At 35.1% G+C, this 13,762-nt stretch overlaps 1 protein-coding gene across 1 annotated transcript in view; it reads left to right on the top strand.

Annotated features, from left to right (window-relative positions):
• Positions 1-13,762, top strand: part of LAMA1 (laminin subunit alpha 1) — a 106,136-nt gene that overhangs the window by 44,036 nt on the left and 48,338 nt on the right. The window contains exons 16-26 of the mRNA XM_087707255.1: positions 1,298-1,408; positions 2,132-2,259; positions 2,908-2,994; positions 3,783-3,994; positions 4,970-5,076; positions 6,296-6,476; positions 7,206-7,342; positions 8,677-8,907; positions 10,037-10,180; positions 11,378-11,557; positions 13,224-13,409. Of these exons, the coding sequence (XP_087563381.1) occupies positions 1,298-1,408; positions 2,132-2,259; positions 2,908-2,994; positions 3,783-3,994; positions 4,970-5,076; positions 6,296-6,476; positions 7,206-7,342; positions 8,677-8,907; positions 10,037-10,180; positions 11,378-11,557; positions 13,224-13,409 (1,704 nt within the window). The remainder of the gene's footprint in view (positions 1-1,297; positions 1,409-2,131; positions 2,260-2,907; positions 2,995-3,782; positions 3,995-4,969; positions 5,077-6,295; positions 6,477-7,205; positions 7,343-8,676; positions 8,908-10,036; positions 10,181-11,377; positions 11,558-13,223; positions 13,410-13,762) is intronic.

The following is a 13,762-nucleotide window of genomic DNA, read 5'->3' as shown; positions in this document are numbered from 1 at the left end:
ATTGCAATATTTTATTTATTTGTTTGTTATGTAATAATATTGCCTCATTTTAAAAATGGGTTTTCCAAAGGGGTCACATGATCAATATCAGTGAACCCATATATAGAAATACAACTGAAAAACATCAGCATGTAATCAAGTGGTAAGAAGTAAAAATCATCAAGCACAGTCAGTGACCACTGAGCAGCAAAACCAAAACAACCCCCCTCCCCAACAAATGTGTTTAAAGTCCATATTTAATAAATATGATCAGAATTAAATAGATTAGAGAATAAAATGTTACTTGCCAGCATTGCCAAAATGGTACAATGATGTGCAGTCATTACTTCTTTCAGGAATTTCCAAAATTGTAGAGCATTTATCATAAAGACGACCTTTTCCTCAGTGAACAAGACTTTCAAAAATTGATTGATTGATTGACCTCATTTATTATTTTTATATATGACTCAAAGCAGCAATGCTACTTCTTCCTATTTTCCTCAAAACAATAATCCTGTGAGGTGGGTTGGGCTGAGAAGAAATGGCTGACCCAAAGTCACCCAGTCAGCTTTCATGCCTAAATTAGGATTAGATCTCACAGTTTCCTAGTTTCCAGGGCAGCACCTTAACTACTGTGCCAAACTGGCTTTTAAGATAATTCTAATAACTGACTCTAACATAGCCACTTAGCATGCATATTAGGACAGTACAATATGATCCAAAGGGAAAAATATGATTTTTAAAGCATTTCATGGGCACCAAAGTGCATACCGTCACCTTTTTTCTTTCAAATTTGGTTTTGTAATACATCCTTAATCTATATAAATTTATTAGAAGTTTACAACAATTAGTCCTCACACAAACTGCCTTTTGCCCTGTAGTTTTGAAAAATGCAGTGCCAAAATACCATTTCCTATTCTGGATCTAGATCTAGATCTAAAATAAAAATAAAAATAATTGTTATTCTTTCTCTTGTGAAAACTGTCATTATTAATTTATTATTTATTAATGAAACTCATAAGGATATTAATATCTTTAGAAAATATTTTCTTTTATATTTTCTTTCTGATAAGAAAGAATTCAGAGAGTTTAGCTCACTTTTGAAATTGTTGTCAGACATAGAGAGAGATCTGCAATCAGGCTTTTCTTAAATTTCCTGAAAAAGCCCTATAGATCCAAAATTGTAAAGTCTTATTTATAGGCAACATCATTTGATTTGGGTTAATGGGTTTTCAAAATATCACATTACTGAATCCATAAGGTCAGATTTATGATAATTAACATGCTTGTTGCAATTCCTTTTTTATACTATTTTTAGTCCTGTGTTCCTGGGTACTATCGAGTGGATGCAATACTTTTCGGAGGGATTTGCCTGCCGTGTGATTGCAATGGTCATGCAACTGAGTGTGATAGTCATGGTGTTTGTATTGTAAGTTTGTGTCCTGTTTCTACCATTCCTGATATATAAAATGTTGAATTTTTAAACATGCATCAAACAAGAAGGGATACACATTTTCCTAACCATTTCTGCTACCTTTAAAGCCTACTCTTTGTGCACATTAAAGTACCTTCGAAGTCTGTCTTTAGTTATAACTAATGTAAAACATATTTTATAAAGAAATCCATCCAAAAAGGCTACAGTTTTTTTCCATTCAAGTCAATGGCCAAATTCCTATAGATCTGGATGGAAAAATACTGGAGCATTTTATTTTACTACATTATTTTATTTTTTGGCTGATCATCTCATCAAAGTGGCTCTTCTGGGTGGCTCCTAACTGGTAATTAAGTTAGTATTAAATAATGTGGACATTATTTCCAGATAATATTTTGTTATGCATTATTTCTTTAAGGATGGAGTAAAAACATCTAAATGAATTGTATGATTGCCAAATTAAAATACATTTAATTTGCTTTCATTCCCCATCAAAGTAACATGACTAATTTATAAAATCAAATGTGCATATCAGTTCTGGTAAAGGGTGCATGCATAAGTTGTTAATGTGAGTTTACAAAAGCTTTTTGCCACTGGCATCCCTGTTTCTTTGTGTTTGTTCTTTGAATACTAAATCCACATGCTTTTTCATACTGAGCTCCCTCTGGGAATAAAATTCCATCCAAATTAAGTATCAAAAGGTTTCTTGTGTGTTTATAGGCTTGTGAGCATAATACCACAGGGCAATCTTGTGAGCAGTGTTTGCCAGGATTCTACGGAATGCCTTCCAGGGGAACCACAGAAGATTGCCAGCCATGTGCCTGTCCACTGAGAAGTGCTACTAACAAGTAAACTGCTTATTGGAAATGATATATGAAAACTCCAGCAATTTCAGACAAGCGGGACCATTAAGGGACAAGGGAGTGGAGGAAGGAGAATAAGAATGGGGAGAAGAAAAGTCAAGATAAAAATTCCACTTCATTCTTCTGAAATGATCGCTCTTGCTGGCCCAAATGGGGAAGTTTTGTTTTTCTCAGCTTTTTCAAAGTTAAAATCCAGTAGTGTTGTGTGCTGCTGCTCATATTTAAAAAAAAACCTGCTAGCATTTTGCTATTTATATAAAATAATAGTAATTTAAGCTGAGTCTTGCCAAGTGATTGGTAGCAGTCCAGTAAATTGTTTCAAGCATTCTGGAGGAGTTTATCTTTTAAAGGATTTTAAAGGTTTTCTCTCTTAAGTACTGAATCTTTCAGATACTATAAAGTTGTTTTAAGCAGATAGACATGCATGTAGCTAAGAATGAAATTGTGTATATACTTACATAGGTATAACACAATTTGAAACAGTAATGAGTGTGGCTTGACTTTGAATAGGCACATACAGGATTGCACGCTGCTTGTATTGTCCACTAATTACTACATCGGGCAGTCATGAACTATGCATGTATTAGATGTATTAACTTTATATAATCTATATCATAAGTTGTTTATTTTTAGTTTCAGTCCTACTTGTCATTTGGATAGCAGAGGTGAAGTTGTCTGTGATAAATGCGCTCCAGGTTATTCAGGAGTCAGATGTGAAAGGTATGGAGTAGCAGAAATTGTTGTTTAGTTAAATATAATTAAACATAACTACAGCTTTATTTCTATCCTATTTTAAAAATCATTTTTGAAATGCATTTTAATTGTAATAGTGATAAGAGATTCCATGACAGAAATGCATTTGGAATATGACAATATTTATCTTTATTATGATCATATTAGTTCTTGTGAACTCTTCACTATTCATATTCAATACTTTTGGGAGTCCTGTTATCAAGTACATGTCGTCCTCAACTTACAACAGTTCATTTAGTGACCATTTAGTGAAGTTACAATAGCTTGAAAAAAATGACTTATGCACTCCGGGGGTGCCATTTTGGCCCTGGATGACTCTGGAGGTTCCAGTTTGGGCCTCCTGGGCCACTATGGAGGCTCGGTTTTGAGCCTGGATGACTCCGGAGGCCCCGGTTTGGGCCTAGAAGGCCTCCTGGGCCATTCTGGAGGCCTCGTTTTGAGCCTGGATGACTCCGGAGACCCCGTTTTGGGCTTGGATGGCCTCCTGGAGCACTCAGGAGTCCAAAAGCTGTTATGGGGGTGTGCATGCACCCTGCCCTCAGTCCTTTTTTTGCTAGCAGAGGCACAGCGGGTTGGTCCTTTACAATTTCCAGACCGGCCCCGTGGGCCAGATCTAAACAGTAAGCACTCAACTAAGCCTTGAGTTTGACACCCCTGATCTAAAAAGATTCACTGTATCAGTAAGATGGGTGGCATTATAAACAAACCAACAAACAAACTTCTACTTTGATGCAATTGTCCTATCTTATATGCAGATGTACAAATGGATATTATGGCAATCCTTTATTGCCAGGAAAACCTTGTATTCCTTGTGACTGCAATGGCAATGTAAACCCATTGGAAGATGGCCACTGTCATTCAGTTACAGGGGAGTGTTTGAAATGCATTGGAAATACTGTGGGACGTCACTGTGAAAGGTGTGCTGATGGCTATTATGGGGATGCAGTGACCAACAAACATTGTTATGGTGAGTTCCTCATGATCAATTAAATATAAAGTATTTTTTAGTTGACTCAGCCATGTTGACCAGATTGACCCCCTGATACTAAACACTTTCACTGGGGGCATCATACATTGTTTTGAACTGATGAACTTTTCATAGACTTTGTTTTACAACAAGGAAATTTCTTACAATTGTTGATCTTAAGATTACAGTGAAGAATAAGTATTTCTAATTTTAAAATGTGTGGCGGTTTTCAATACAGTACTTATTTTCAGTTTCTTATCAATAATGACCAATCAACAATGTATGTCCTTTTTCTGCATTTGAGCTCTCCCCACCTCAAGGTTGTGAGGTATCATAAACACATTTTACTGTGTTTTTTGGAGTATAAGACGCACCAAGATTTTGAAGAGGCAAATTTTAAAAAAAGTTTTTGCACTCTGCAGACTTCTCATAAAGGCCTGTTTTTCACAAAAACGGGCCCATTTTTTGTCAAAAAAAAGGGCATGCATAGCCTTTAGGAGGCTTATAGAATGCTCCTGGGGGCTGGGGGGGAGGGCAAAATATGACACATTTTTCACTCATTTTTGGCCTCCCCAGTCCCCAGGAGCACTCTAGAAGCCTCCTCAAGGCTATGCAGGGCCATTTTTGCAAAGGGGGTGGGGTTTCAGGAGGCCAAAAATGCTGTATTCAGTTTATAAGATGCACCCAAATTTTCACCCTCTTTTTTGAGGGAAAAAGATTCATCTTATAGTCCAAAAAATATGGTACCCATTAATAAAACCAGAGAACTCTCCTTCGAGTAGAAATACAGTTGGAGTTCCTTGGATTGCAACATTAATTTCTTTTTCCAAAGATATAAATTTAAAACAATAATGCCCAGACTGTAGAAAAAAAAGAAATTGAATTCTGCATTTTATTTGGAGGGGAAAAGTATATTATAGTTACTATTACGTATTTTGTCACAATAATAATCATCTTTTCTCTTTGTTTTCTAAGCTTGTGAATGTGACATAAATGGCTCGGTTTCCAACATCTGTCATCATGAAACTGGCCTCTGCCAATGCAAAGCCAATGTAGTCGGAAAGAGATGTGATAAATGCTTGGTAAAAAACCCCAGCAATTACGTTACTAACACATTATGTTTTTACAAATTGTTTGTACAAAAGATCTAACAATGTACATATATACACATATATTTAAACTTCAGCATAATGGTGAAATGATCTAGATGTAATTCATAGTTACTGAAAGGTAAAATCAAATTAATTTGATACACCAAAAAGGGATTTTATTCTTTTTTGCTTGAAGTCATACTGCCCATCGAGAGATCATAACAGACTGGCCTAATTTTAGTTCCAGATATCTTGGGGAATAGAGCCTTCTCATCACCCTACATAATTTACATTTGTCTTTTTTTTTTCTTTATTCCAAATACAGCTGGCATCTGCAAGGCAGGAATGCTGGGAAGTGACAAAAACATATTTCCCAGCCTCCAAGGAATTCTGAGACCAGTTTTATAAATAAAGTTGATTGAAAAAAAAGTAACATTTAAAATGATAGTCATATTGTCTGTGTGAATGCAGCAAGACTGTTGGCTAGAGATAAAGCTTCAGATAATCGAAATATCGCTTTACCATTAAACTTTAGGTTTTTTTCATATTAATTTATAATTAAGAAATGAAAAAGAGCAAAATAGAAACAGATGTCCTTCTCACCTCCAGAAAGGCATACTTGAATTGGTGTAATCAAAATCTTTATTATCATAGTGTCCTATCCTCTTGTCACATTTTAGAATTGACCATGCATTAAAAATATAAAGGCTAAAATTACACAGCCAGAGGATCTGGCATTAATTAGGAATTAAATATGCTTTTTCTCTCACCAATCTTAAATACACCTTTCAAAGTAGTTTGATGTTTCAACACTTCTAGCTATCAAAATATTAAAAACCTAACACGTTTAGGAGCTGTTTATATGCTGGTAAAAGATTGTACTTTCCCTTGAAATATTAAATTTGACAGTATTTAATTGGTTTTGGCTAATCAACCTGATCTTAATGTATTTCTACATTTTGACATATATTATTAGATGGTTGACTGTTCAAATGTTTCATTATTATTTTTTTAGAAGAATCCCAGGGCATTACTTTTAGAAGTACCCAAATGCTTTTTTATTTTAAATTTTTCCGTGCTGTAAAAAGTAGAGAGGAAAAACACTCCTTTCTAATGTGCTTCCAAGCAAGAGTCTATAGAAAATGTGGTATTAGAAGAGGAGGAAGATTATTTAAAATGTACCCAAATACTTTTCTTTTCTTTCTTACAGTTTGGTTATTATGGCCTCAGTACTACAGCTAGTTGCCTTCCCTGCCATTGCAGTAAAATTGGCTCAGCTGAAGAAGATTGTAATGAAGGAGGACAGTGTCGCTGTGCACTAGGAGTGGCTGGAGACAAGTGTCATAATTGTGCTCCAGGGTTTTATGCATTTCAGGAGGGTGGTTGCAAACGTAAGTTTTAGCTCATTAGCAGAGCTTGCAATAACTGAAATTGTTCTAAAAGTGAAAACAGCTCATTGCCCAGGAGCTGCAAACAAGGCTATCAAAGTAATATAAAATGCCTCTTTGAAGATATTCATGTTGTCACTTTAACATGAAGAATTGTGCTATTTAACCTGTTTTTAGATCTTGTGATACCTACAATATAGTTATTTTATATTTATTTGATTTTTATCCTTCCTTTATTACTCTTCAAGTAACTCAAAGCAGTGAACATACTTAACACTCTTTCCTCCTCCTAGTTTTCTCAAGACAATGACTTTGTGAGGTGGTTTGGCCTGAGAAAGAGTGAGTGGCCCAAAGCCACCCAGCTGGTTTTCATGTCCAAGGCAAGACTAGAACTCATAGTCTCCTGGTTTCTAGGCCAGCACCAAACTATACCAAACTGAGTTTCTCTGCCTCTCTCTTTTCTCTTTCATATTAGGAAGCCGGTCCATTTTAATAGTGAATACAGATGGAAAATATTAGTTAATAAAGAAAAAAACACATCACATTTACTTACAAAACATTTATTTGATACAGGGACAATAGTGGATGGAAGAAATTTCTTTTTAATAAAAATTGAAAAATAAATGTTAGGATTTCACAAGGCATTGATTTTCAGAATTCTTAAATCCTAGATAAAAAAAAAGAACTAATAATTCTTCTAGTTTACTTGTTTCTGTCCTGCCCTAATTGCAGCTTGTGATTGTGCTCATACTCACAATACTTGTGATAAAGATTCGGGACAATGCATTTGTCCTCCTCATACAACTGGAGAAAAATGTGAACTCTGTGAAGAAAATTTCTGGGGTCATGATACAGAAAAGGGATGCAAGGTAATGTCCTTGTTGTAATATGTTAAAAAAGGAAATCAAGAATTTTTGAAAAGTTGAATGAAATTGAATGAATTATTTTATATAAAAATATACATATTATGTTTCTTTACACCATGTGTTATTTTAGAGAAGTTTCCTCTTTTTTCAAATGCATCTAAATGGATAGTTAGATGATGGATGGATGGATGGATGGATGACCAGGTTAAACTAAGATAAAATCTATCATACAAACCACAAAATACTTGAGTATAAGTAAAATAATGCAGCACAAAGGCTTCACCTAAAATTAATTCTTAAGGTTAAGAAAAAATATTAAAATTATAAATGAATTCTAAAAATAGAAAATCAATCAAGTTCAGGATATAGAAAAAATGTTTTACAAAATCTTATAATCTAAAATACTAATATGTTGAAGGTGATCATTTATACATGATCAAAGATTATTGGAGCAAATACAAAGATATGACTCTTGTAGATCAATTGGGCACATTCATATCTGCTATACAAAATGTTGCTACATTATGTGTAATAAGGCTTTTTTTGCCTGATGAAAGAAAATTAATGTAAGATTTCTCAGAAGGACTGGACCTGAGAATCCCTTTTCTACTGTAGTACAAATGGTCATTTCACAATTTTATTTTTGCTAATCTAACATTTATACAATGCAAATGTAAATATCTCAATTACTGAATTTCTAAATTATTCTCTAATATGCTAGTTAAACTGTAAGAAATCTTGCTATCACAATCTTTTACACTACCTATAAAAAAGATTGTATAGAAAAATTTGATTTCTAGTTCATTTTTTCACATTGTATAGTATATTATCTTTTTGTAATACACTATAGCTTCTCATTTAAAACCAGCATTGAAAATATTGTATAAGCAAGCAATTTATCTAGCAATTTTAACCATATTACAATTACAATCATTTAATAGATAATGTAGAGCAACAACAATGCTTTGATGTTTCCTGAAACTTTCTGAATTTGCCCAATTCCATCCTAGATTTACAATTTTAAAACCTAAGAAATTTTTCTAAATGGATCACCTCAAGAAACTGTATTTTTCCTCTTCCTATTTCAATTGACTGATTTCATTACAGTCAACTGTATTGCACCTTAAAATCACTACTACAAAGGTATATTTGTAAATTAATTTGAGCCAAGTTTTAAAATGAGTTCTAATAATATTTTTAGAGAATGTTTCTCTTATAGCAAAACAAACAAAGGGCCTTGTCAAAGAACACAATACTGATGAGTTTTTAATGACTGCCAAAAGTAATTTGTAAACATGGCTTTTTCAAATTACAGGATTCTATCCTTTCTTTTTCAGGCTTGCAATTGTAGTCATTTAGGTTCTCTCAGTCTCCAGTGTGACCAGTTGACTTCTCAGTGCCAATGTAAGCAAGGATATGGAGGGGACAGGTGTTCCCTGTGTGCTTTAGGTTACAGGGACTATCCTGATTGTATCCCTTGTGACTGTGATATCCGTGGGAGTAAAGCAGAGATGTGCAATCAAGGAATCTGCAGCTGTGAAGAGGAAACGGGTGTGTGTGTTTGCAAGGTATAGCATAATAAGATAAAGTATTGGCCTATTAGGATTTTCGTAATAGCAATAGCAACTTAGACTTATGTACCACTTTACAGTGCTTTACAGCCCTCTCTAAGTGGTTTACAAAGTCAGCCTCTTGCCCCCAACAATCTGGGTCCTCATTTTACCGACCTCGGAAAGATGGAAGGCTGAGTCAACCTTCAGCTGGTGAGAATTGAACTGCCGAAGAGTAGGCAGTCAGCAGTCAGCAGACATAGCCTGCAATCACTGCACCATCATGGCCCTTAATGTTTCTAATCATGGTTGTATACTGTACAAAAGAGAGAAAGATAAAGTCTAAAGAAACTTTCGGTAATCTTTTGAAGCAGGAGGAATTGGGAAGCATTGTAAAGGTACTTCTGCAAAAAAAACCAAATTCCCTATTCACTTTGCCATTACATCAAAAAGGGAATTAAAAAAAGGAAAAACTTACCCCAAACAACCTCATGCCACAATTCTGGTGAAAGAGAAGAGGAAACCAATGGGACCGTTGTCAGTTTTACCCAAAGTATTTCTCTTAAGAGACCTGCTAAAGAATTAAGGGAATATAAAATTGAAGACATGGACATTCTAAATCTCTTTCAAGACTCAGCTTTGCAGGTTAAAAAGTTTTTGTCCAGTTTAGATACACCTGAACTGAGCCATAAATATATTTAATATGATCACAGAAGTTTGGCATTCTTTTAAAGTGGGGCAGAGTCCTCATGGAAAAGTGAGTTGGCTAGAACTAATATATAGGGAATAATTGCAAGCTCCTATCAGTATCTTATAGAATTATTTATTTATTTATTTATTTGTTAAACACATTTATATGCCACCCAATCCCGAAGGACTCCGGGCGGCTTACAAAAATAAAGAGAAAAACACATAACGAAAGACATAACGAAAGAAACAGTTTAAAAACAGCAACACCTCGTACATTCATGATAATCGGGGCTGGACCTCAAAAGTGAGGTCAACAGCCCCAGGCCTGCTGGAACAGCCAAGCTTTTACAGCTTTCCTGAAGGCATACATACTATATATCTATTGTCCACATACTATTAAGGCCACAAAAAATATTAAAATCATTATTGTCTGATGCTGATCATAATCTTGTTTCAGGAAAATGTGTTTGGATTGCACTGCAATGAATGCAAAAGCGGGACCTTTGCTCTACATGCTGTAAATCCTTTGGGATGCACCCCTTGCTTCTGTTCTGGCATGACAGAACTCTGTGCAGAAGTAGAAGGTTATGTGCGAGTTCCGGTTAGTAAAGTGTACTAGTTGTCTTTTCTTGCTATTCTAATTTCTTCCTCACGTGATCACACGTCTTCTTGTAAACCATTTGGATTGCAGCTAGGGTGGGAATACACCAGAATCAGAGGTGGAATTCAGCAGGTTCTAACCAGTTCTGGAGAACCGGTAGTGGAAATTTTGATTAGTTTGGAAAAACAGTAAATACCACCTCTGACTAGCCCAGCACCCATCTATTCTCTGCCTCCCGAGTTCCAGTTGATCAGGAGGGAATGGAGATTTTACAGTATCCTTCCCCTGCCATGCCCATCAAGCCATGCCCACAGAACTGGTAGTAAAATTTTTTGAATCCTACCACTGACTCACTCACTCACTCACTCGACGCCTCTTCACCCAACGTGGGTATAGGCGACTTCCATGGAAATTTATGGCGATCCATGGAAGCTGTTTCGGCTGGATATACCCAAGGGGACGCCAGTCCCAAGGGTCGACAGAGCCCGATTGGTGGGAACAGGGGGCACCACGTGAAGGCCGGGTTGTCGTTTGATAGTTGAGAGGCTATATTTGGTGCATCAACTATCCTTGCCCCCCCTACCACTGACTAGAATGTTTGGAAGAGTATTAATGTTTCCTAATATTATGTTTAGAATTTTGCTGCTATCAAGAATTTAATTATTTTATTCTATTTTAGAATTTGATTTAGACATATCCAACTCCTAATTAGTTTATTTTGCTACTTTTAAGTTTCTTAAAATTTGTTACAAGCTGTCCTGGTTGATTGAAAGTTGAATACAAATCTTAAATAACTCAACTGCACTTATTTATATGCATTTCATTTGCAGGCAAGTTTATACTGTGTTGAATTGTCTTTACTGTAGGATTCTCTATGCATCTTTAAACCCAACCAGTGCTTTTTGTCTAAGGAATGCAGTTTATCTAAGTTTTGTTTCTTTTTGCTTTCTTTTCCTGCATCCTTAGCTTCAGCTGGTTTATATAACTATAGCTAGAAGGAGAAAAATATCAATGTGCATTGAACAGGGAAGCACCTTTATTCTAATACAAAATGTAAGATGCATTAATAAAATTGCTCCCAAATTTCAAAGGATGGGTGATTTGTTAGTTGTTTTCAGGAAGCATGTGAAACCTTTCTTAGTCTGACCCCATATGTAGTTCGTTTTAAATGGATAACTGGTTCGCTTGGTATTGCAGGTAACACTGACTCCAGAACAGGAACTATTACACGTGGTTTCTCTTAGTAACTTTACTGGAACAAGTGAAGGTGTATTTTTTCAATTTCCAGACATAGTAATGGATGCGGCAACAGTCCGCCAATACTTGAATGCAGAACCCTTTTACTGGAAATTACCAGATCAGTTCCAGGGAAACCAGGTAAATATTTATTTTTCTGTCTCCCCTGTGGATAAGTCCACAACTGAGTATCTAAAATTCTGAAGAGAATTCACTGTGTATTTCTGACTACTTACATTCATTCATATATGTTCACTGTACGTTCACAGCAAAACTATTAACATTTTATATATCTTTGTTTTTCTGAGATCACATAATATATGTAAGACTGCTTGCAGAATTTTGAAAGCTACTAGATTCAATAGAATCTAAAATCAGAGTGAAAATTCAGAGACAGAGACTATGGCATATTTCTGGGGTTGTAGCTAGTACTGTCATTGAAGGCTTAACAAAATGCCCAGGTTTTCTGAACTGATGCTGACTTAGCTGATCTGTCTGATGTGTTGGTAGTTGTTTAACATAATTGCTACCTGGATTTTAAACCATGGTTTTAAAAAGTCCATGCTTTTTAAAGCATTTTAAAGCATGGATGCGGTGGCTAAGACACTGATCTTGTCGATCAGAAGGTCGGAAGTTCAGCGGTTAGAATCCCTAGTGCCATGTAACGGAGTGAGCTACCTTTACTTGTCCCAGCTTCTGTCAACCAAGCAGTTTGAAAGCATGTAAAAATGCAAGTAGAAAAAGAGGGACCACTTTTGGCGGGAAGGTAACAGCATTCCATGCGCCTTCAGCATTTAGTCATGCTAGACATATGACCACGGAGACATCTTCAGACAGCATTGGCTCTTCGGCTTTGAAATGTAGATGAGTGCTGCTCCCTAGACTAGCACATATGTGCGGGGGGAGCCTTTGTATTTACTTTTTTATTTTTCTGCAAGGAAGATGAATATGGTGTGTTTTGGGGGACAAGGTTTACCATAATGTGAACTGTACTTCCCCTGGGGAATCTTTTAGTTGTACATTTTTACAATAATCTACATTTCCTAAGTTTCATTGTATTCTTTATTGTGTTTTTTCTTGTATTTGGATTTTTAGAGAAGGTGTGTATATTAAGGTTACACTAAAGGGAGGTGTGATGGAAAACGTTTAAGGTCTTCTGTTTGCTAAGAATACGGTAATAGAAAAGTTGCTATTGCAAGCAAGCAAATAATGAAAGGAAGTGATTAAAAGGTGACTAAAACTAAGAGGTAGAGAAAAAAATGAAATGATCCAAGAAGTTGAGAAGCAAGGATATAAACTATTATTGGGTTCTGTTAAATTACATATCTTATTGTAACAGATGTTAAAATAAGTTTTTACCTGTGTGTACCAAATTACAGTATATTGCAACATAATTCTTCACCTCATTTTCCCCCATATTCTCAGGTGGAGAAGCTTTTACTTTTCTAGAAGGACATGCAATTGTTAACTTTAGATTATTTTAAACATATTTGTTTGAAATCTTAGATTCCTGAACTGGTTTTTTAAAAACTGAATGTAGGTTAAGTTGATTATAGTTCTTGATTCAGATGAAATGGAAAGCAAAAAACAAAACCCAATTATATTGACTATATTGGAGAATAAGAAATTCTTGCTTGATTTGTAAATGAAGTCAATACATGAAAAGTATTAGGAAAAAAGAGATGATTCTGGAGATCAGATTTTGGAGCAGACCAAGAGGAAAAAGATAGTCTGCTATCAATCTAGATTTTAGCTAAAATACTTCAAAAATGTCTCAAATTAACAATATAATTATTTATCCAAACAGCTCATGGCATATGGTGGGAAATTGAAATATTCAGTAGCTTTTTATGCTCTGGATGGTCTTGGAACTGCAAATCTTGAACCACAAGTTCTGATTAAGGGAGGTCACCCTAGGAAACAGGTCATCTACGTAGATATTCCTGCTCCGGAAAATGGATTAAGGCAAAATGAAGAGATACTAATGATGGAGGTGAGACTAAAATTTTGGTTATATATGTAGAAATGTATCTAGAATTTTTGCTTACAGTTGAAAAGAGGCATTGTTTGCGCTTTACTTTTTTATGTGAAAATTGAAAAATCACCAACCATGTTTCTTCAGGTTATTTATCTTTTATAAGTTGTATGACATCATCATGTGACATACTAAAATATCTTATGTCCAAGAAAAATGTCCTTATTCTCTTTCAAATATTGATTGGCAACATATAAAACTGTGAATGAAACCCAATTCGAAGAGCTAATATTTTATACAAGATTGTATACTATATCACTCTGGAATTATTTTAATAATAATAAATGTGTATTAGAAGTTATATATGTAAT

The sequence above is a fragment of the Thamnophis sirtalis genome, unplaced genomic scaffold (assembly GCF_051295495.1).
Source record: "Thamnophis sirtalis isolate CommonGarterSnake01/CBP01778 unplaced genomic scaffold, rThaSir2_p1.2 scaffold_2, whole genome shotgun sequence".
In the NCBI taxonomy this organism is placed as follows: domain Eukaryota; kingdom Metazoa; phylum Chordata; class Lepidosauria; order Squamata; family Natricidae; genus Thamnophis; species Thamnophis sirtalis.
Note: the sequence above shows the minus strand (reverse complement) of the source record. Positions and strands in the feature narration are given on the sequence as shown.